The following is a 19,879-nucleotide window of genomic DNA, read 5'->3' as shown; positions in this document are numbered from 1 at the left end:
CTTCTTACATTTTGTGTGAGATAACATTCATACTATTAAGCAATTTTCTTCAAATTTTAATTATAAGAATAAGAATAAATAACTTTAAATAAGGATATATTGAGTTGACTTGGATTAAATTTGAAGAAATTTGTGATTCAATTTAATCAAAATTTAATAAATTTGTTTGAATTAATTTTTTAAGAAAGAAAAATTAAAACTCAGATCAAATCAACCTATTTGTAAATGATTTGATTTAGATTGAATCAATAGATTAAAATATTTTAATTTGTTTGTTATTTTTCAAAATTTAAGATTTTTTTATAAAGTAAATTTTTTATTAAATGAAATACGGAATACATCACTTATAATTATTATGTGTAATTAAATAGTGAAAAAAATATCATTAGAAAAATTATATTATTATTATCATATTCATATAGGATAACATACTATATTAAATATAATTTAAAAATTGAAATATAATAAATAAGTTTGAACATCACACCTACAAAGCCTAAAAACTAAAACTATTATCACATAATTTAAAAACTCCAACATTCTCAAATAATTAAATAAGTAATGCAATTTCCCACTAAATTTACAATAATTTGAAACAAATTATGAAGTGAAATAAATTTTACTAAAACTATTATCACATAATTTAAAAACTCCAACATTCTCAAATAATTAAATAAATAATGCAATTTCCCACTAAATTTACAATAATTTGAAACAAATTATGAAGTGAAATAAATTTTTTTATAATCAATTGAGAGTTAAAACTCTAATTTCATGAAAGTTAGTTAGTAAAATTATGAGAACTAAAATTTCAATTTTGATGACAATAATTGATTTTTTTATTTAAAAGTATATATTATATATATAAACAAAAATAAAATAATTTAATAGGTCAATGGAGACATTAAAATTCATGATTTAATTCAAAACTCAACATATTTAAAATCATAAAGTCAGATTTGATTCAAACATTAAAAAATATTCAACTCAAATGGTTGGAATTAATCTGCATCAATTCAAATTTAAACATAATGTCATATATATGAACACTCTAGTTTTAACTCTAATCTTAATATAAGAATAAAGTGTTTTGTTTTTGTAATCGAAATAGTATTCGTGAGGAATATCTACCAGTAAATTGCTACCATGTAACTCTAATTTGGATTTCTTTCTCATTAATGTTTCATTAACAACTGAAATATTAATTTAAATTTATCGTTTCCCAGAGCGAAATCCTTTTCCTTGTTGGTTAACGCAAACGAAACACGAGTGCAAACCGCAAATCGATAATCAAAAATGATGAAAGATCCTTGCAACAATAACCGTGAACTTAGAGAATTAGGGAAACAAGAGAACAGAGAAGAACACCATGTTATAAACAGAGGCTTGACCTTTACAAGGTTAGGTATGCGACATCAAAAAGGATTGTCGTGGATTACTAAATTAAGGAATGCTTTGCAATCAAGCGAAAACAAAACCAGAGGACAAGGCCATCAAGCACACCGCGGCCTGTTCCTCTTCCCCCAACATCTTCCACCTCTGCTCCTCTCGCTTCCTCGAACAAGCCCTTCTCTTCCTATACCTAATTCCACAAGCGTTGCATAAGGTCTGCATAAATAAAATAATTGAGCCCATAACATAAATTAAGTAGAAATTATGGGTTTCGATTGGAATTGGACCTTGGGTCCAGCTGGTCCTCCTCTCCAGAGTGGTGTCTTGGTGGTTTTGCAATCAGCGCAACATTTCTTTTTCTCATTCACATTCAGATCCATCATTTCCAATATTATTCACTCGATCAATCTGCAAGCAACACCACAATTTTATTATTTATCAATGAAGCAACCCAACACCATTAACTGAATGAATCACCGAAATAGTACTAGTGAGTGGCAACGAGTGCCGTACCGTTACTAATACTAGAACAAATTTGCAAAGCCTCGCTCGCATGCACCAAAAAAGAAAAATGGAGACACAGCACAACAACCGACTATGTGAATGTACCCTACTCAATGACCGGAATGCCCTTCTTGTTTTGTAAAATACAGTGGCAGCGCTGCCACGTGTCCGTGTGACGTGTCTGCTTCCCCTACTCACACTGCCACAGGCGAAAATGGAAATTTCAAGACCCTTGTATTTGTATATGCTAGGAATAATAATAATCTTATAATCTACGTGTGTGTGACTTTAACAAATTAGCTAGATTGAAGGATATTCATTGGTTGGGTAGATTTCATTAAAGCAACACCTCATTATTATGTATAACAATATCTTAGAGATGAGATTTCGTTAATCATAAAAGGATGAGGATGTTTGCGATTATTATGGGATGATTTAATCCTAAAAGGATGGGACCAAAATATCTTATCAATTTCTTTGCTAATATTGCCATTTGTCATTATCTAATCCACTTCAGCTGAACAACGGAGACCGAATTGAAATGTTTGGAATGCGTGAAGTGGTGCGGTGGCGCCGTAACAGTGCTGCTGAAGTCGCTAGACATGGTGCCTCTGCCTCTCATGACACAATAAATATAAAAATCTACTCGAGAAATTGTGTTGGTGGAAAAATATATTCCTGAATTATTTTATAGTTTATTGATTATACTAATTTTTAGATTAAATTTATTTTGTTAAGCATATTTTTTATATAAAAAACTTTTTCATCATTATATTTATGTATACATACAAGTTATTGGTCATATTTTATTATTTCTTTGGTTGTACGATCCACAATAAGAATCGAACTTGTGATGTCTTGTATTTACCTCAATTCCTCAACAATAGGCCAACTCCAATGGATTGTAAAATTATTATTTTTATTATGTCAAATTTTATTATTAAACATACAACAAAGCTTAAAACTTGTTCATTTATAACGGTAGAGAGTAATATATTACATGTCAAAAACATTTCATGGATATTTGGTTGGTGTGAAAGCATCTAGGTGCCAAAAAAATTCGATTGAGAAAAATCAAGTTGGAGTTGAAACAATAAGAAGTTATGTTTGCTTCACTCAATCATTTTTTAACTCTTGTATTTTGCATTTTCTATAATTTATCTTCTCTCACATTGTCACATGGTATATGTATTTTCCCATTTCATATCCCATCAACAAAGAGAATTAAATAGGTGAATCAATTTGTGTGGGATTTCTCAAGTTTAATTAGAGATCCCAAGTTTAAGTCTTGGGTGTGCAATTATGTAAATATTTAAATGAAAATTGACACTCATAATAATTATATTTGCCTGGAACAATGTTATCTAAAAAAAAATACATAGAACAAAAATATCACATTAACATAGACATAAAAAGAATAAAGGCCACTTAAATTAGATATTGTCATTAGAATGAAACCCTAGTTATGTTTCCTTATCTCAATAGTTTAAAAAGTTATTGAAAGAGGAAGTAGATATCTGGGTTAGTTCCTAACCGGCTTTGCTTATTACTAAAACAAAGGTTTATGGTTAAAACATATATATGCACGAATCATTATACTAATCTGTTTCAACTTAGTAATAATTAAGTATGTTGGATATAATTATAAACAACATGAAATGAATAAATTACTACTTTTTTATTTATTTTTAATTTGCTAATGTATATATCAAAATAGCTAACTATAATAGAAAAAAAACGAATTTAGACATTAAAACTCATTTTGTTAATTGCATGTTTAAAATTTGATTTAAAGAATATCCGAATAAAAATTATGACATTTCAAAATCAATTTTATTTAAAAAAATTATTCTATTAAATAACGCTGATTTTATCACTTCAGAAAAGAACAGAATAAAATTACGAAGAAAAATTATCAACACCTGCCCAGTGATTTATGTTTGATAGTAAAAATTCTGTCGTTAGTTCAATACTTCAATCAATCAACACGGCACGGGTCCAGAACGATTTTGACTACACCTGGTGCTAAAGGGGTTGACTCGATACATATTAATGTGTCATGTCAACGATGGAAGAAGAGTCCACGCTAACTCTTGGTTTGGTTGTCAACAAGAGATTATTATTCAAGGAAAACTTTTCAGAAAATACACAAAAGAATACCAGATGTTAGAAATTGAACCTTACAGTTTTTCTTGATAGCAAAGTCTGTGACTATCCTTTTATAAGTTCCATACGTAACACTAAATGAGCGCATATGATAAAATGCATGAAAGAGATAACGAAGTGGAAGAGAAAATCCCACACTGTAACCAAATATAATGCCTGAGAACAAAGTGTAAGACTTCTTTCCTAAACCAGATTAGTAAACATTACATTACGAACCTGAACGAGACCTAAAGAACATAATGAATAGAACTTTACGGTAAACTTCAAAAGAACTTACAAGGAAAGGGTGAAAGAAAAATTCCATCTTGTAACTATTAATATGAAGCAAAAGATAGCAGCATTTGGTATTTCGTCAAAACATCCAGAATGATCACAACAACTCTATAAAGCCAAATCATTCGGAATGATCACTTGGCAGAAAGCAAACTCTAGTATATATAACTCTTGTGTGGCTAAGAAATCAAGCCACAACCCATCTGTCCCCATGGTGTATGTAAAACCAGCCATTTCAAAAACCCACGCTGGTCCAGCAACCCCCTATTTACCAAGGCTGAACCTTGTAGGAGCCAAGGGCAATCAAAGGACATTGACTTGACCCCAAACTGTTGGACTGTCAAACTGGAGGACTTTACTGATAGACCAGTCAAAACTCCTGCAGTTCACAAAATCCAAAATAATGTCCACATGATAAAGGAGAGCAAAGAATACAAACTGCCAAATATTGCTATTTCAAATCCAAAAATTTGCAGAGAAAACATAACAAAGCCAAATAAAGCATAATGTTGTCTTAGGAAACCATGGATACCTTCTAATTAAAGTCGAATCCACCAGAAGGCACCGCAGGTGGTTGAGTGCCACCAAAGTTGAACCCTGATTGAGAAGCATCCCCTGGAGGCATAGTCTCGTCGTCTTCCTCCATCCAGTATGTCTCAAGAATCTTCACTGCCTTTTCATAAATCTCAGTGTTATCATGACTCTGGAGGTTTTCAATTTTCTCCAACCCCTCAGCATCATCAATCATTTGAGCATATAGATTCACACCATCAGTATTGCTAACATTTTTCTCAGCTTCTCCTACCTTCAAGATGTTTTCAAGCCCTTCCAAACAAACTGTCACAATCCTAGGATCAGGACATATGAGAAGATCACACAAGGGCCTAATACACCCTTGACTTACCAGGAACCTGTCAACCAAGGAAAAAGACTCAAAACCTCTTCAAAGAAAAAAAACTATAACCCCAATAAAATCTCAAGGAAACATTCTAAGCACAAGAATCTCTCCATACTTGATTTGTTCATGAGATCCACCTGAAGTAGCATTTGAGATTGCCCAAGCAGCCTCTTTCTTGATATCAAACTCAGCATTTTGAAGCAAATGGACTAAAGGAGCAATTATACTAGCCTCAATTACATCCTGTAGATTGTCAGAAATTGAAGAGAAATGCAATTTAAGATTTTAAGTTCAAACGCAAAGATAACACATCAAATTTAACTACATCTGATGGACAAATACAACACAATGAAGACCACTAAAATAATCTATACCTGAATCTGCTTTTTGTTCCCAGCTGTGATGTTTGATATGGTCCAGCATGCTTCCTTCTTTATGCTTTTTTTATAATTATTAGTCAAGATATTCAGAAGACGTGGGAGAGCTTGATGGTTAATGATGACCTAAGCAAGAAAATACAATAACACACAAATATCGTGTTAAGTGTGCACATGCATGTCTACACACATTCAGCTAGTCCAAGCAGAAACATACAGAGATTCCACACAATGATAGCTTCTGAAGAAAAATAAGTAAAAGAATTGACTATATTGTACTCAAGAAAAAATCCATTTTCTGCATGGTTAACTATTCAATCCAATCTGAAAAAAGGTTCTTGCCTGATCTTAGCAATAGCATTTCCCTTTGGCACTGAGCATATTAAAAGGAATCAAAGAAAATATTACTAGAGAAATTATTTGTCTTTATTACAAGGTTGGATAGGGAAGGCAGCCAGGAGTAAGGGGTAAGCAGTAGAGGGAGTGGGAGAGTATAACAGAATGTGCAGAAAGAAGCAAGGTGTTAGAGAAGAGAAATGTGCAGTGATGGGAGACAACAGAAAACATGGGTTGGGATGGGTGGTGGGAGACAGTAGAGGCAGCACAGGATGAGTGAATTGGGGGGTTTAATCAGGTGATTGATATATCTGCATTTATCCTATTATAATATCTCTTTGCTTTCTAGTATTATTTTTCTCCTTTGTGAAGGAAATTTCTTCCTTGACCTCATTTCTGTTTCATAATTAATACCAGTTTGTCAGGAATTAGGAAGTTAGCTAGGACAATTATTGTAGTAAATTAGTTGGAAGGGATTTGTGAGGCAAATAAATAGGAGGATGCAAGGGAAGAGGCATTCATCTTGTAGGATTTGAGAGTTGGGTTTTGCTCTTTCTGAAATGACAAATCCTTTGAGGGGGAACCCTTGGAGAAGATATCTCTCCTATTTTCTATTATTTCCATTGAATTCAATAAAATCTTTAGTTGCTTTCTTATTCTATTTTGGTTACTATCACTATTACGATTTCCCTTAACACAGAATAGCTAGTGACATATAGTAACCTGTATATTAAGAAGTTAAAAAAAGAGCCATGAAGAACTTAATACCTGTGTCTGCAAATCATCTCCTGTAACAATATTTCCAACAGTACGAAGAGCAGGAATAAGCACTGAAGGGGAAGGGTGCCTGAAGAAGAGTAGAATAATATTTAGAATTTGACAGCAGAACAACACTGGAATACGTATATTTCTACACATCCACATTTGTATGCAAAGTACTCACAAAAGAAGGTCAACAAGCCGGCTACAAACACCAGCTTCAATTACACCTTGAATTTTGTCATTTGTACCATCAGAAAGATATGAAAGTGCCCAACAAGCATCAGTCAGGACTTCTTCATCATTTGACTGGATAAGACTGGCAAGAGCAGGAAGTGCAGGTTTAACCTGTAAAAAAAGGATAAAAATCAATCAATCCTCAGTCAAAACAGAGCCAGCAAATCTAAACTGGGAAAAACAACTTGCATTTGCTTCACATATCAGCACAAGATATGTATCGAATACCAATATTCTTAAATACTTCACCAATACATACCTATGAAGTATTCAAGCTTTAAAAAAGTTAAGAAAATTTGATGTGGCCAGAGAAATAGAAGTCTGAATGAATAAGATAGAAGCATTGTCTTTTGATGAATTACACATGGAAGTTATCCTTATGAATGATGCTCAAGGAGGGAAAGATATTAATGCTACTCCTGTTTGTAGGAAATTAACATTGATTTATGATGACAATCATTTATAATATCTATTTTGTAATGTACAAGAAGCATGCTCTTAGTTTCAACTTGCAAAGCAATTATATAATTTTTATTCTTTTTTGGGATTGGCAATTGTTAATTGTTAATTTTTGTAGTAGAGAGATTCAAACCTGCGACCTCTCTCCCCCTTCCCTTCTACCTTCACCACTAGTCTTTGTTAATTTCTATTTTTTAATCTTCAACATTATGGCCATTATGAGCAAATGATAAAATCATAAAATTTAATCAACTATAATTGCCACAAAGGAAAACAAAAATTACGGCACACTACAATTTCTTAATATTTATATATAAACATGAGAGATATTTTATTTTATAGCAAAATGAAGAATAAAAAGATGAAGGAAGGAGCCAAAACTTTAATATTTAAGATCATGCAATTCATAACATCATACCTGATCAAAAGCAGGCTGTGGTTTCCCCCTGCAGAAATTCGATAGTGTCCAGGTAGCATTTCTTAGCATAGAAAGCTTGGCATGCTCATTCAATTGTGCCAATAGAGGAAGCAAAGCTCCATGACCGAGAACAAGATCACGGCATCTAGGTGAATCTCCAGCAACATTTCCTAATGCCCAAACAGCCTGATTGTCCACAAAACACAGAAAAAATGTTAAACTTTAAATGAAACATAACTGCAACTGCTAGGTACTGTCATCCTTCTGATGCATAGTGTCAACTAAAAGTTAACAAATAAACATACAAACATCATACCATTATACCAGCAAATAGATTATCATCCAACACCAAAATCAACATATAACATAAACAAACACATTTTTGGGTCAAACAACATAAAAAGTAATTTGTTCTCATTTTAAGTGTATAATTTTTATTGATAAACAAATATATGACAAGGTACATGAAATGTACCTGTTCACGGACATCATCACTGGGAGAACCAAGTAGCTTTACAAAAATTGGGACAGCACCATGATCAATTATCACCTTAGTGTTTTCAGATGTTCCAGAAGCTATATTTGTCAAAGCCCAAGCTGCCTCAAACTACAACAAAAATCAAACAAAGTCAAGGCTATAAATAAGCAAAGATAAATATATTGATTACATAAAGTAAAACAAGGCAGATAACAAACCTGCAGCTGTGGAAAATCTTCCCTCATCAAGAAATCAACAAAGCGTGGAACTACACCAGCTTGAATAACCTCCTCAATTGGTGGGCTACGTTCTGGCAGGGCATAAACGGAGTTCATCAAACATCATTTCAAATTCAGAACCATAAAAGAAACAACGAAAACGCCATAGACAAATATCTAACCAATTGAAAGCAACTTCCGAAATTGAGTTGTGGCCTCTAACTGCATGTTATTGTCATCGGTGAAAACACCTGTAACCATGGCTGGAAGGTGTTCCAACTGCAGCAAAGTAGAAAACAAATTACGTTTAAATAAGCTTTAACCTAATTCCAATTCTGGCAAATCCAACATAATAACAATCAAACTTTATAGGTGAGTACGCAAGAACAGAGCGTGATAAAGAGAACACATTTTATCTCACAGTTCGCCACAAACGACTATAAGGAATAGCTTTATATCATACATAGTATAATCCTTTCAACATAAACCCAAAAACCATATAGGTCCTATAACCTAATCAGTTGTCTAAGTTGGTGGAATGAGATGAAGATTTTAGGTATAACAATTTGAATTTAGAGAAAATATTTAAAATAAATAAATAATGAAAGAAAATAGTTAATGAAAGATGATCGGAATTGACCTTCTTCTCTATTACAGTAGAGTGAAGTGACGAAGGAATCTGCTGCGATTGGAGACCCTCGCGTCTCTTCTTCTGCAAACTCTCTTCCCTACGGCTCTTTCGGATCTCCACCATGGTATCCTCTCGGCGACGGCGACCTTCATCGGCGTCCACGGCGACCTTGTAGCGGTTCCGACGAACCTCGGTCCTGGCGTTGGCGGAAGGTCGATACGACATCGTCTTGGATTTGGATTTGGATTTGGATTTGGATTAGATAACCGAAGCGTAGGGTTTGTGATGGCAATGGAGAGAATGAGGGTTTGGGGGTCTTATTGTTTGGGAATTGGGAGTTTGAAAAGAGAGAAGAGGGTTTATTGAATTGGGACAGAAGCGGAAGTGGACCTGGATCGGCGTGTATTTGCGAAAATGCCACTGATTTTTTGAATTTAAAGATGAGGGAAAAAAGATGAGGAAGGCTTTCGTATTCGTACGGCTTTGAACAATATTCTTGTTCTCTGTATTGGGCGAGTGAGGAAGGGTCTGGCCTCGACTTCTCCGCACTCACTATACTTCTATTTTTGTTTTCTATTTTTGTTGGAACATCCAGTAATAAAGTTAAAAGGATTTTATTTTTTGCTTATAAAAAATAAGAGTGATTCATCCATATAAGTTACTTTTCATATGTCTTTCTTGTTCTTTTTCTCTCATTCTTCTTCCTCCACTTTGGGTGTTATTGTGGTTCTTCTTCTTCCTCTTTCATGTGTTGTCACTCGCTTGGTGCTTCTTCTTCTTCTTCGTGTGTGTGCTAAATGTTGTTGATATTGGTTTGATGTTCTTGTTTGAAGTAATATCACAAACAAAAATAATATTTTTTTAAAAAAACTCATATAAATTATCAATCCATATGATTTATTCATATGGATCGCAAGACTCATACAAATGACTGATGATCCATATGGTTCTTTTGTTGAATAATTTTTTTTCAATTTTTTTCTTCTAAATTTGCTCTTTTGAAATTTTTGTTTATATTGTAAATACATATTTGTCAATTGTTATTTAAATTGTTTCGTAGTATAATGTTAGTGAAATTTTATAATTTTTCTTTATATGTTAAGTGTTGATTTTATTTATAAAAAAATATTAGTTATTACTAAGATTAGATTGGATTAGATTGCTAAAACTAAGATTAAATTATATTAGATGGCTTAAATTAAGATTAGGTGAAACAATTAATTTTCAATATTGTTATATTGTATTGTATTTGTTTAACTTAAAAAAAATCGAAACAAATATTTAAAAGATATTGAATTTGTTACTTATGACAAATATTGAAATTATAATTAAAAATAATTTAAATTTGTTAGTTACAAAAAATATTTAAATGAAAATTTTAAATAATTAAAGTTTGTTATAAAAATATTGAAACATAATTTTTAATTGTACAATAAATCTATTAGTTATAAAAAAGTATGAAACTAAAATTTAAAATATGATAAGATTGTTAGGTTAAGATAATGAATGAAATTAAATTTAAAAATATATTTAATTTGATAGTTAAAAAAATATTGAAATCAAAATTTAAAATTTAAAATATGATAAGATTGTTAGTTTAAGATAATGATTAAAATTAAATTTTTAAATATATTAAATTTGGTAGTTATAAAAAATATTGAAACCAAAATTTAAGATTTAAAATTTAATTATTAATCATATGTGGATTCAAAAATTTTAAAAAAAATCTAGAAAAAAATGGATTGTCAATCCATAAATGAATAATCATCCAACTTTTCCTTATCCTCTTGAATAACGCACTTACACTATTGGAGACAGAAAATGCTCGCTCAAAATAGGAGACTAACAGAAGCTAACAAAAACAGCAAAAAATATGCCCCAAGCAGTTGCCCTACTTGGTCTGTTGAATTATGGCCCAAAAAGAAACCAATGCTATTGGTGCGGTGCCTTCAGCTTTTTGCCTTTTCCTACTCCGCAGGTAACCACCTTACCGCTCAATTCAATTTAATTGGATTTTTTTTTTCTAGAACAAAAAAAAAATGAATATTTATTAGTACTGCTAGATGGGAATGATTTTTGTCATTAACAACTACTTTATCAAGTTATCGAATATAATTGTCTACTTAGTTTCTTATGTTGACACTGTAACATGAGAGAGAGTTCATACTGAGCTGTTGTTGTCAATGTGATTGTATTCCTTTTGGCATGTCTCATAACATCTAATCAAATCAGAAAACATACAAAAAAGTCGATATAAAATTGGGCGAATAGGACTCCCACCCTTCTCACTTTCTTAATTATATATTTTCACTTTTGTTTTATCTTCCTTGGATTACCATCACAACTAGTTAAAAGAAAAATCTATGAAACTATCATCTTTATTTATTTATTTTTAAAAATATATATCTCTTTTAATCTACTTTCTTTTATTTTATCTTCAAACTGTAAATTATCAATATTTAAAAATAGCATTATATCACACTTTAATTTCTACATTCAAGATTTAATTGTATAAAATTAAACATATGCAATGCGCCAGTTAAAATGTTAACTTATTAAAAAATATTATACGTGTATTGATAATTTTTCAATAAAGTGTTATAAAATTATAGTATAATCAATCAATTTATATGAAATGTGTAATAGATTGGATATTTTGCATTTATTACTAAATAATTGTATAGTGCAATATTTAACTTAAGTAGATTTTGTATTTTAAATTGCAATAAAATAAGTGGTTGTGACATTATTTAGGCTTCAAACTTTTGCACATTACTATATTGTGTACAACTTTCAATTTATGTATACAATAAAATAGAACAAGAACGGGTAACACACATTCAAAGAACATATAAGCACCAAAGCAATCAGACAAAAACTAGAAACCTCTTTCTTGTACCAAACGAATTGATTTTATTATTTATAAATCGTGCACAACGGGCCCCGATACCACCTTTCTAATACTCTCGTACACTTGCATAAATCTTCACAGGAAAGACACGCCCAATACATGCATAATAGCACTTTGTCAAAAAAAAAAAAAAGCATAATAGCAACAGCCTAAAATATATAACCGTTGATAAACATCCCTTCCGTAGAGTTAAACATTTTATTATTACTATAAAAATTAATTATACACTTATTAATGTAAAGAATTTTTACATTATTATTTAATTAAAAAATTATAATAATTATTTTCTAGAATGAAACAAAAGATTCCCGTATGTTCTTTTTTATCTTTGACCGACAACCGTACTTTAAATTCAATAGTTTAGCATGTCATACACGTGTCATTAGAAGAACACAAAACACAAGGATATCGAAATGCGTCACGAAAATGTTAATCCTCTGAACTGAATCACTATATTTTTGGCAGGAAAAAAAAGAAGCCCCAAAGGGCAGTATTAGAATGCAAAGCACAATTTGCACAGTTGCACTTGATCTATTGTTCCATAACTAATAACTAAAGAGCATTACCAATCTAGTAAAAGGATTTTCATTTCAATCATCCAATGTGTAAAGAAAATTACAAGATGGATTCAGTACGGCGCACTAACTGCGAGAGTTGCTGCGCTTGGGCGCGTTGCCCTTCGATCCATATACTCGTCCTCGCTTTCCAGCCGTTCGATCTTGGTTCAAGTCAACGCCGATTCCATGGCCATGATCTCCCCCCACCATATCCACGAACATCCTCTGTAGGTCCTCCAAACTGTCCCCCTACAACCACAATCAAACACATTTACCTACGTCTTTCCCAAAAACCAAAAACAAAACCCATCATCAAAATCACTACCTCGTCTTTCACATTGTTCATCATCGAGATCATCTCTTGCATGAAGTCACAAAAATCCTGCTCATTAAAAAAAAAACATTTTTTTTTCTTATAAAAATAGTAATTGAAAAAAAATGAAAGGAAAAAACTTTACGGACTTGGTCTTCTTCCTCCAAAGGATCGTAGAGCCCCGCATCGTACATTGACCTTTTAGACTGATCGGAGAGAACTGTTACCCAATCGAAAACATCACTACTAATTAATCAAATTTTGCAGCAATTAAAACAATACTAATTAAAGTGATGATGCAATTTGCAAGGTAACCTGAGTAGGCTTCTTGGATTTGCTGAAACCGGCGCTTGGCTTCGCCGGCGGTTGCGGGATTCAGAGCCCACTTGTCCGGGTGCCACCTCTTCTCAGCCGGGCGCAAAACAAACATAATTTTAAAAAATTTCAGGAACTAATCAAGAATAGGAAAAGAATGAAACGGTGATGTATGGTTGTTTAGTTATAGTTTACCATAGCGAGTTTGCGGTAGGCAGTGCGAATATCAGAGAAGGAGGCATCCCTACGAATCCCGAGAACGGAGTAGTAGCAAGATCCGGCGTTGGATCCTCCTTCCCGATCCATCAAACTGCAGAGAAAGAGAGGAGAAACCCCCTACCCACAAGAAAATCCAAGAACGCAATCAAGGTTTGGATACTAATAGAAATTGAATGCTGGGGAGAAAAGGGTTAATTAGCGGCGAAGAGGAGAGAGAAAAAAATATCTAGTCCTTGGTGCCTTTTGTTTCGTGGGGGATAAATACTTAGATAGATAGATATTTGGGAAGAAACTTCCAGACGCCTTGGCCTGGCCATAGGAAAGAAGGACTATAAGATATTTTCGCGCTGCTTAGTGGAAATTACACCACCCTGCCACTCTTCTTTTTTCATATTTCCTATTTTGTTGAAGAACGGGTGTCACTAAATCAAATCTAATTATTACTCTGTGGAATTAGGTATCTCAATGTACCAAGAACATCCCACTGGTTGCAAATATTCCCAATCTACGTATATTTTTAGTTAACCTTTTTTAATTTTACTGCTATATAACTCTTTTAGTATTAATTTTAGATTTATGTTTACCTTTTTTTTATGGAAGCAGTTTTTAATGATAATGAATACTCTTAAAAACGGCAACATTGATAAAATGCACTAGGTTATATATCGTGGAACCGTTAAATTCCAGCTTTTTTTTTCAATGCCATTTCGGCAAGAAAGAACAAGTCCCACGTATATTATATAAAGTTCATCATAAAATATGACTTGAATTATATAATCATAGCAATCAATCAAATTTAATTTATTTTTTTGTAATTTAAATATGAGGATTTTATAAAATTTTATATTTTTATTTTTTAATTTAATATTTTATTAAAAATTACTTTATTCCTAATCTTTCTCATTCAATTCTTAATTTCATAATTCTGAATTCCTTGGTGAGTCCTTCAACATAAAATTGATAAAGAAAAAAGAGAAAGTTGTGACGTAAACCTCATCGCACGATTTTTAATTGTCTTTTCGATGTTCACCAAAGGAATTGTTGGTATCTTGCAAATAAAACACATCATGATCCTCTACTTGTCTATGTTTTCAATGCACAATTTGTCACTAACCCAACTTAGGGCAGCATGATGCCGCCTCTGATGAATTTACTAAAAAATATTTAGATCATCTAAACACAGTTCCCGGGTTTAAAGTTATTTTTGATAATTTTAGAATCCGCAGTAATAAATTAAAACTACATTCAATTGTTCGGACAACGGAATTGTATGACTTATATGGGCATGACAACAGTAGCATTATATATATACTCGAATAATAAATCTGTGTTATAAGTTCCTCAAGTTTATTAACAAATTGACAACATAATTAGAAATTAAGAAATTACATATAGCGGCCTTCATCCTTGCTGAGTCTCTTGATTGTGGCCTTACACGTTGAAACTAATTAAGAACAGAAATAATTGAGAGTTCAAGTCAATACTGACGGCGAAAAAGTTTTGCCTTTAGCTGCATGCAGTGTGAGGGTGACCCATTTGAATCTTACGTCAAACCATCTTGCTTTTCCCTTTGTCTGATATATTCAACGCGGAGTTGGGAAAAGAGGAACTATTGCAATATTCTGCTTCATCACCATAGGGAAAGATGAATTCAGAATTTATCTCAGGTAAGAAATTACTTACGTTTTCATCATCAATCTGTGATAATATGTATCCATCAACAATCTGCCCCCCTGCTGACCAGTTTAGTCTAGAAATTTCTTCTGAAATGAAAAGAAAAATAAAGATGTATTCAAGTAAATTAAAACATCCTTTCCCATTTAAATTGTTGATAAAAGGCCGAGACAAAACAAATGGACTTAATTAGTGCTCCATATGCATGAACATGTTGCACATACAGTACAGTAGAAGTGTTTATGCAGGATATATATATATATATATATATATATATATATATATATATATATATATATATATATATATATTCAAGCTGTTGCACATCTTGATTTGGAGCACTGTAATATTGTGCATTAACTGGTGTCAATGTTTTCACTAACTCATGTGTTATTGTCTCAATTGGTACCGGATCCTTCAAATTTTTGTAAGCTTCCTGCCAGTGAAAAAAGTTTCATGATCACAGTAAGTTGAGGTACTATACACACCAAGATTACGATAAGATATGAATCATTAAATTTAAGAATCAAAAAATAATTCACTCCAAACAGCTAAGCGACGTAGAACCAACACTTAGATATATAAACCCAAACCAATATTAAATTCGGAAATTAATTGGATTTTCTCATGCAATCAACCTGTCTGATCAAAAAGACAATAACATGAAGATAAAAAATGATAAAAAAATAGGTAATTAATAATGGAGAGAATAATAAGAACTAGAGAGAAATAAAAAAAGTACAGAGATATTTGCTAGCTAGAGAGAGAGAGATATAGGAAGAAAAAAAGGGAAAATAATAAATATGATGGATGATAACCTAAAAAAGAAAGAAAGAGAAAAGAAATTAGTAAGATGATATAAGTGTAACAAGTAAGGTGAAAAATATTTAGGGATATAATAATATTACATCAAGCATTAGTTCCAAGATACACAAATATTAGGCAGCTAGCATACCCTCTGGTTGGAGATGAGAGTATTCTTCTCTGAATGATAATTTTGTCCATCAAATGTGGCTTCAGCAACGCAAGTCTTGGCATACTTTGCTTTCTTAGCAAGCTTAATAATTTCTTCCTGTTTCTTTTTTGAAATCTTGCCAAATTTCTATCGTTGCAGATCGAACAAAAGATTCAGAGATGAATTTTTACTAATATTGAAATTATACTTTTAAGCTATATATATTATATAGAAGTAAATGAAACTATAACAAGAATGGCAGGTGTTTTCTTCCTTAGTACCTCTTGCAAAGATGATGGATTGGTTTCATTCTCCTTCAACAGATCCCCAACTGTTTTTATCCCGTGCTTAAGCAGCCGCCGATAAACGTTTTTTGATATATGTTTCAAACGCCATGTTTCATCATTGAGGGAAGGAGTGTCGCGTTTCTGATTTTCTAAAATGACCAAATCACGTACGTGCATGTCAGTGATTAAGGCTTACAGCTTATTAAATCATCAAAATTGAAGCATAACACAATTAATCAACTACAATATGCGGATTTAAGATGGGTTGGGAGATTTAAAATGACGACTGTTTAATTGATTTGATATATGGAAAAAAGAAATAAAAAAAAGAATGATCGAATTGAAATAAAGTAAAATCAAATGGTTAGAACTGTGTTGAATTCTTACTCTCTCCTCTGAAATCCTTGGCAATAAAAGGTTTGGTTCTACCTTCCCTGATGTTAATTGCGTCTTTCAGATTTGATTGCAACAACTTGGCTCCTAAGCTGAAGCATCGGGTTCTTCTCCAGCTTGAGTTGTCAGTGAACTCAAGGTTGGTGATATAACCAACTCCATTTTCAAGTGTAATAATCGTATCTCCTTTCAGTAACCGCCCTTTATTGTCTCTTTGACGTACGATTTTGGCATTAAATTCATCTTCGCTCCAATCTTCACGCCCATTTATTGAACAGAACTCACCATCAAGGACACAAATTTCTATCTTGATTGAAGACAGTGAACCCTCGGCGACTATAGACTTAGATTCAATATCAAAAAGAACAACCTCAAGAGGAGTGTTGCCTTTTGCTTTGATCTTGGAGTTAGTATAAATTGTATCAGGCAATTCATTCTTAAAAACCAGTCGAAAGGGTTTGCTTCCCGATATTCCAATCTGATTATTATTAATTGGTCTGCAACATATTTTAAAACCCTATCAGTATTAATTAGATAGTTGGCAGCAATCATAAGGCACGCAATTAATTGTTTCTGCTTTTGATGAAATTCAAGGACTAATTAATTAATTTTAGAAAATTCAGACAAAAGAGAAACAAACCTTGGAAGTTTGCATTCCGCCAACTCCTCTCGTACCTAGTTAAGGAATAATATATACAATATGAATCAATAAACAAAAAGTTCATAATGTGTGTATTCGTTGCTACTTAATTAAACATGTTAAAAGCCAGTTGTTAAGATGAATATCCTTGCCAAATTCGTACTCTTTCTCAAAAGAAGAAGGTTCTTACCAATCTTTGGACTAAGTCTTTCATGTACCGCGCGATGTCGTCATTCGTTATGTGAACTAGAGACCTTAAACTAATGATACTGCACAAAGTAACCACAAAATTCTTGCAATTAATTAAAAATATATTATTCCTTAACTGCCTGAGTGTACTTAAATGATGTATTTTAATTATAGTTGAATAAATCTACAATGAGTGAAATCATTATAACTTATCATAAAATGGTACGGTTTGAAAAGATATGATTTTCCATGCATGAAGAGATATGAATGAAATATTGTAACTTTATATGTCAAAAACTAGATTTGTTCGATCTCCACTTTTTTAAACATTTGATACAAAAAATGAAGGTTTTTAATCTACAAACTTACCCGTCAAATTTGAAAGAAAAAAAAGAAAAAAAAAACTCCGATATATAGAGATCTAACTTTCAAAAATATCCAAGTAGATTCAAATTTAACAAACAACAATGACATCCAAAAGATATAGATATCATTATTGAACGTTCTTAATTAATTATTTTTGGTGTTCGCGTCCCAAGTAATCCAACTACATACCATTTAATCAATTTATTCATTATGTATATGAAAATTTTAACATATAACTCAAACAATATCGAGAACAACAAATTAATACCGGAGGGTATCCGATTGTTGTGAATCTTCACGTCTTCGCTTTGAATCTTGACCACGAATTTGAATACCCTTTTGATCATCAGTGCCCTCCTGCTGAGATTGTCTTTTTGAATATTCCATTTTAAAACAAGATACACAATCAAATTCAGTAACTCAATAAAACTTAATCTTTTTGGAAATTTTTATGCATGATAGGGCAGTGAGGGTAACAGCGCTTATATTCCTGAAGTATTGATGGACGGGGTTCGAGGAATTTTACCTGAAGGGGAAGATTCGAGGAATTTTACCTGAAGGGGAAGGTTCGAGGAACACTGAACTACTTATACCGTCGTAATCTGCATTTCAATTGAAATTTCCATCCCTTCACATGCTTCTTTCTCTTTCTCCTTGTATTCCATACACGAATTGCAGACACGTCAGTAACACAACGCGTTTTGTAAGGTAACTTATGCATTAGGCTAAAAGAAATTCATTCCAGTAGTCAAGTTTATGCACAGTTAATTAATCTCGTTGTTCAGTAATAATAATTCATGCAAGCATGAGTATATGTATGTAGTGATGGTGTAAAGTGATAATTTAATTAAAGATTGAGACACGTAAGGGATTGGTGGACCTGAGATGGGAGTCGAGGCTGCTTTGATTCAGGAAACAAAGATTAGTGGGGTGTCTAGAAGTATGGTTAGAGAAATTTGGGGTCCATCAGAACACGAGGGGATCGATAAAGATGCTGAAGGTTTGTCGAGGGAATCGCTATGTATATGGCAGAAAGATATTCTTTTACTCAAATGTACAGGGGTGTGGGTATTTGGGTCTCTGTTTCGAATGGTGTGAGAAGGGGTCTGAGTGCATACTTGTGAATATATATATATATATATATATATATATATATATATATATATATATATATGTATGTATGTATATATGCACCGTGCCAGTTAGCATAGAAGAAAAGGATGTGGGAAGAATTGTTAATGGCACGAAGAGGCTTTGGGTGCAATCACTGGTGATTTTAATGTCATTTTGAGGCAAAGGAGAGGGTAGGCAGAAATGTTCGAGTCTGTGCATCAGAAATACAACAATTCAATGATTTTATGCTATGCTCACAACATGTAGAGGAAAGTAATCACTTATTTGTGTTTTGCCCATTTGCCAAGCAAGTTTGGCAAGGTATTCTGAATTGGCTGGGATATTCTTTTTCATTACCTAACAATATTCAAGAACTATACTTACAGCTGGGGATGAACATAAGAGGGAAAAAGAAAAGGAGGTTTAAACACCTACTTTGGCATAACACATGTTGGTCCATTTGGTGTCACAGAAACAATGTGATTTTTAGGAATGCAGAGGTTGACGTGAACAATACTATATTGTTCATTAAATCAATGTCATGGCAATGGGTGTTGTATAAATCAAGTGGTAAACCTGGTTTCTTTTTCTCCTCGTGGTGTCTATGTCCTTTAGATTGTTTATAGTTGACATAGATGAGGCCAACTTGTATTTTTTTAGAGAGATGGCCTCTTTTTGTGGTTTCAACTGCACTTCTTGTACAAATTATATATCTTTCTTTACTATGATATATAATACTATTTGACTTTTAAGAAAAATGAAAATTTCATAATTCGCAATACTCCAGTCTAGCTATGGCCG

General features: G+C 32.5%; 4 protein-coding genes across 6 annotated transcripts; all 4 read right to left on the bottom strand.

Annotated features, from left to right (window-relative positions):
• Window positions 1–1,352: 1,352 nt before the first annotated feature.
• Window positions 1,353–2,122, bottom strand: LOC100799175 (GATA transcription factor 16). Of its 2 annotated transcripts, XR_003266540.2 has the most exons (3): window positions 1,906–2,122; window positions 1,680–1,800; window positions 1,353–1,608 (listed from the first exon to the last, which is right to left on the bottom strand). XR_003266540.2 is itself a non-coding variant. In XM_041014206.1 (2 exons), the coding sequence occupies exons 1-2, from the start codon at window positions 1,773–1,775 to the stop codon at window positions 1,462–1,464; spliced, it is 243 nt and encodes an 80-aa protein (XP_040870140.1). In that variant the 5' UTR covers window positions 1,776–1,908; the 3' UTR covers window positions 1,353–1,461. The 2 variants fall into 2 exon arrangements, 1 of the variants encoding a protein (XP_040870140.1); XM_041014206.1 differs by having other exon boundaries at window positions 1,680–1,908.
• A 2,058-nt stretch (window positions 2,123–4,180) lies between these two features.
• LOC100798125 (importin subunit alpha-2) lies at window positions 4,181–9,963 on the bottom strand. The gene is made up of 11 exons (XM_003521622.5): window positions 9,156–9,963; window positions 8,698–8,794; window positions 8,516–8,607; window positions 8,295–8,426; window positions 7,820–8,005; window positions 6,890–7,053; window positions 6,715–6,793; window positions 5,608–5,736; window positions 5,349–5,476; window positions 4,868–5,246; window positions 4,181–4,714 (listed from the first exon to the last, which is right to left on the bottom strand). Exons 1-10 carry the CDS (start codon window positions 9,369–9,371, stop codon window positions 4,871–4,873), a joined length of 1,599 nt encoding a protein of 532 aa, XP_003521670.1. The 5' UTR covers window positions 9,372–9,963; the 3' UTR covers window positions 4,181–4,714; window positions 4,868–4,870.
• Window positions 9,964–12,471: 2,508 nt separating this feature from the next.
• Window positions 12,472–13,766, bottom strand: DNAJ (chaperone protein DnaJ-like). 2 transcript variants are annotated; one of them, NM_001254361.2, is made up of 5 exons: window positions 13,438–13,766; window positions 13,243–13,330; window positions 13,077–13,147; window positions 12,940–12,996; window positions 12,472–12,863 (listed from the first exon to the last, which is right to left on the bottom strand). In NM_001254361.2, exons 1-5 carry the CDS (start codon window positions 13,546–13,548, stop codon window positions 12,699–12,701), a joined length of 492 nt encoding a protein of 163 aa, NP_001241290.1. In that variant the 5' UTR covers window positions 13,549–13,766; the 3' UTR covers window positions 12,472–12,698. The 2 variants fall into 2 exon arrangements, with proteins under 2 accessions (NP_001241290.1, NP_001386636.1); NM_001399707.1 differs by having other exon boundaries at window positions 12,940–13,147.
• A 1,243-nt stretch (window positions 13,767–15,009) lies between these two features.
• Window positions 15,010–18,352, bottom strand: LOC102664843 (calmodulin-binding protein 60 E). The gene is made up of 8 exons (XM_006577672.1): window positions 18,234–18,352; window positions 17,601–17,679; window positions 17,411–17,445; window positions 16,765–17,267; window positions 16,372–16,526; window positions 16,091–16,237; window positions 15,478–15,571; window positions 15,010–15,224 (listed from the first exon to the last, which is right to left on the bottom strand). The coding sequence occupies exons 1-8, from the start codon at window positions 18,350–18,352 to the stop codon at window positions 15,010–15,012; spliced, it is 1,347 nt and encodes a 448-aa protein (XP_006577735.1).
• Window positions 18,353–19,879: the final 1,527 nt, after the last annotated feature.

The sequence above is a fragment of the Glycine max genome, chromosome 3 (genome assembly GCF_000004515.6).
Source record: "Glycine max cultivar Williams 82 chromosome 3, Glycine_max_v4.0, whole genome shotgun sequence".
In the NCBI taxonomy this organism is placed as follows: domain Eukaryota; kingdom Viridiplantae; phylum Streptophyta; class Magnoliopsida; order Fabales; family Fabaceae; genus Glycine; species Glycine max.
The sequence above is the reverse complement of the archived record's forward strand: the minus strand, read 5'-3'. Positions and strand labels throughout refer to the sequence as shown.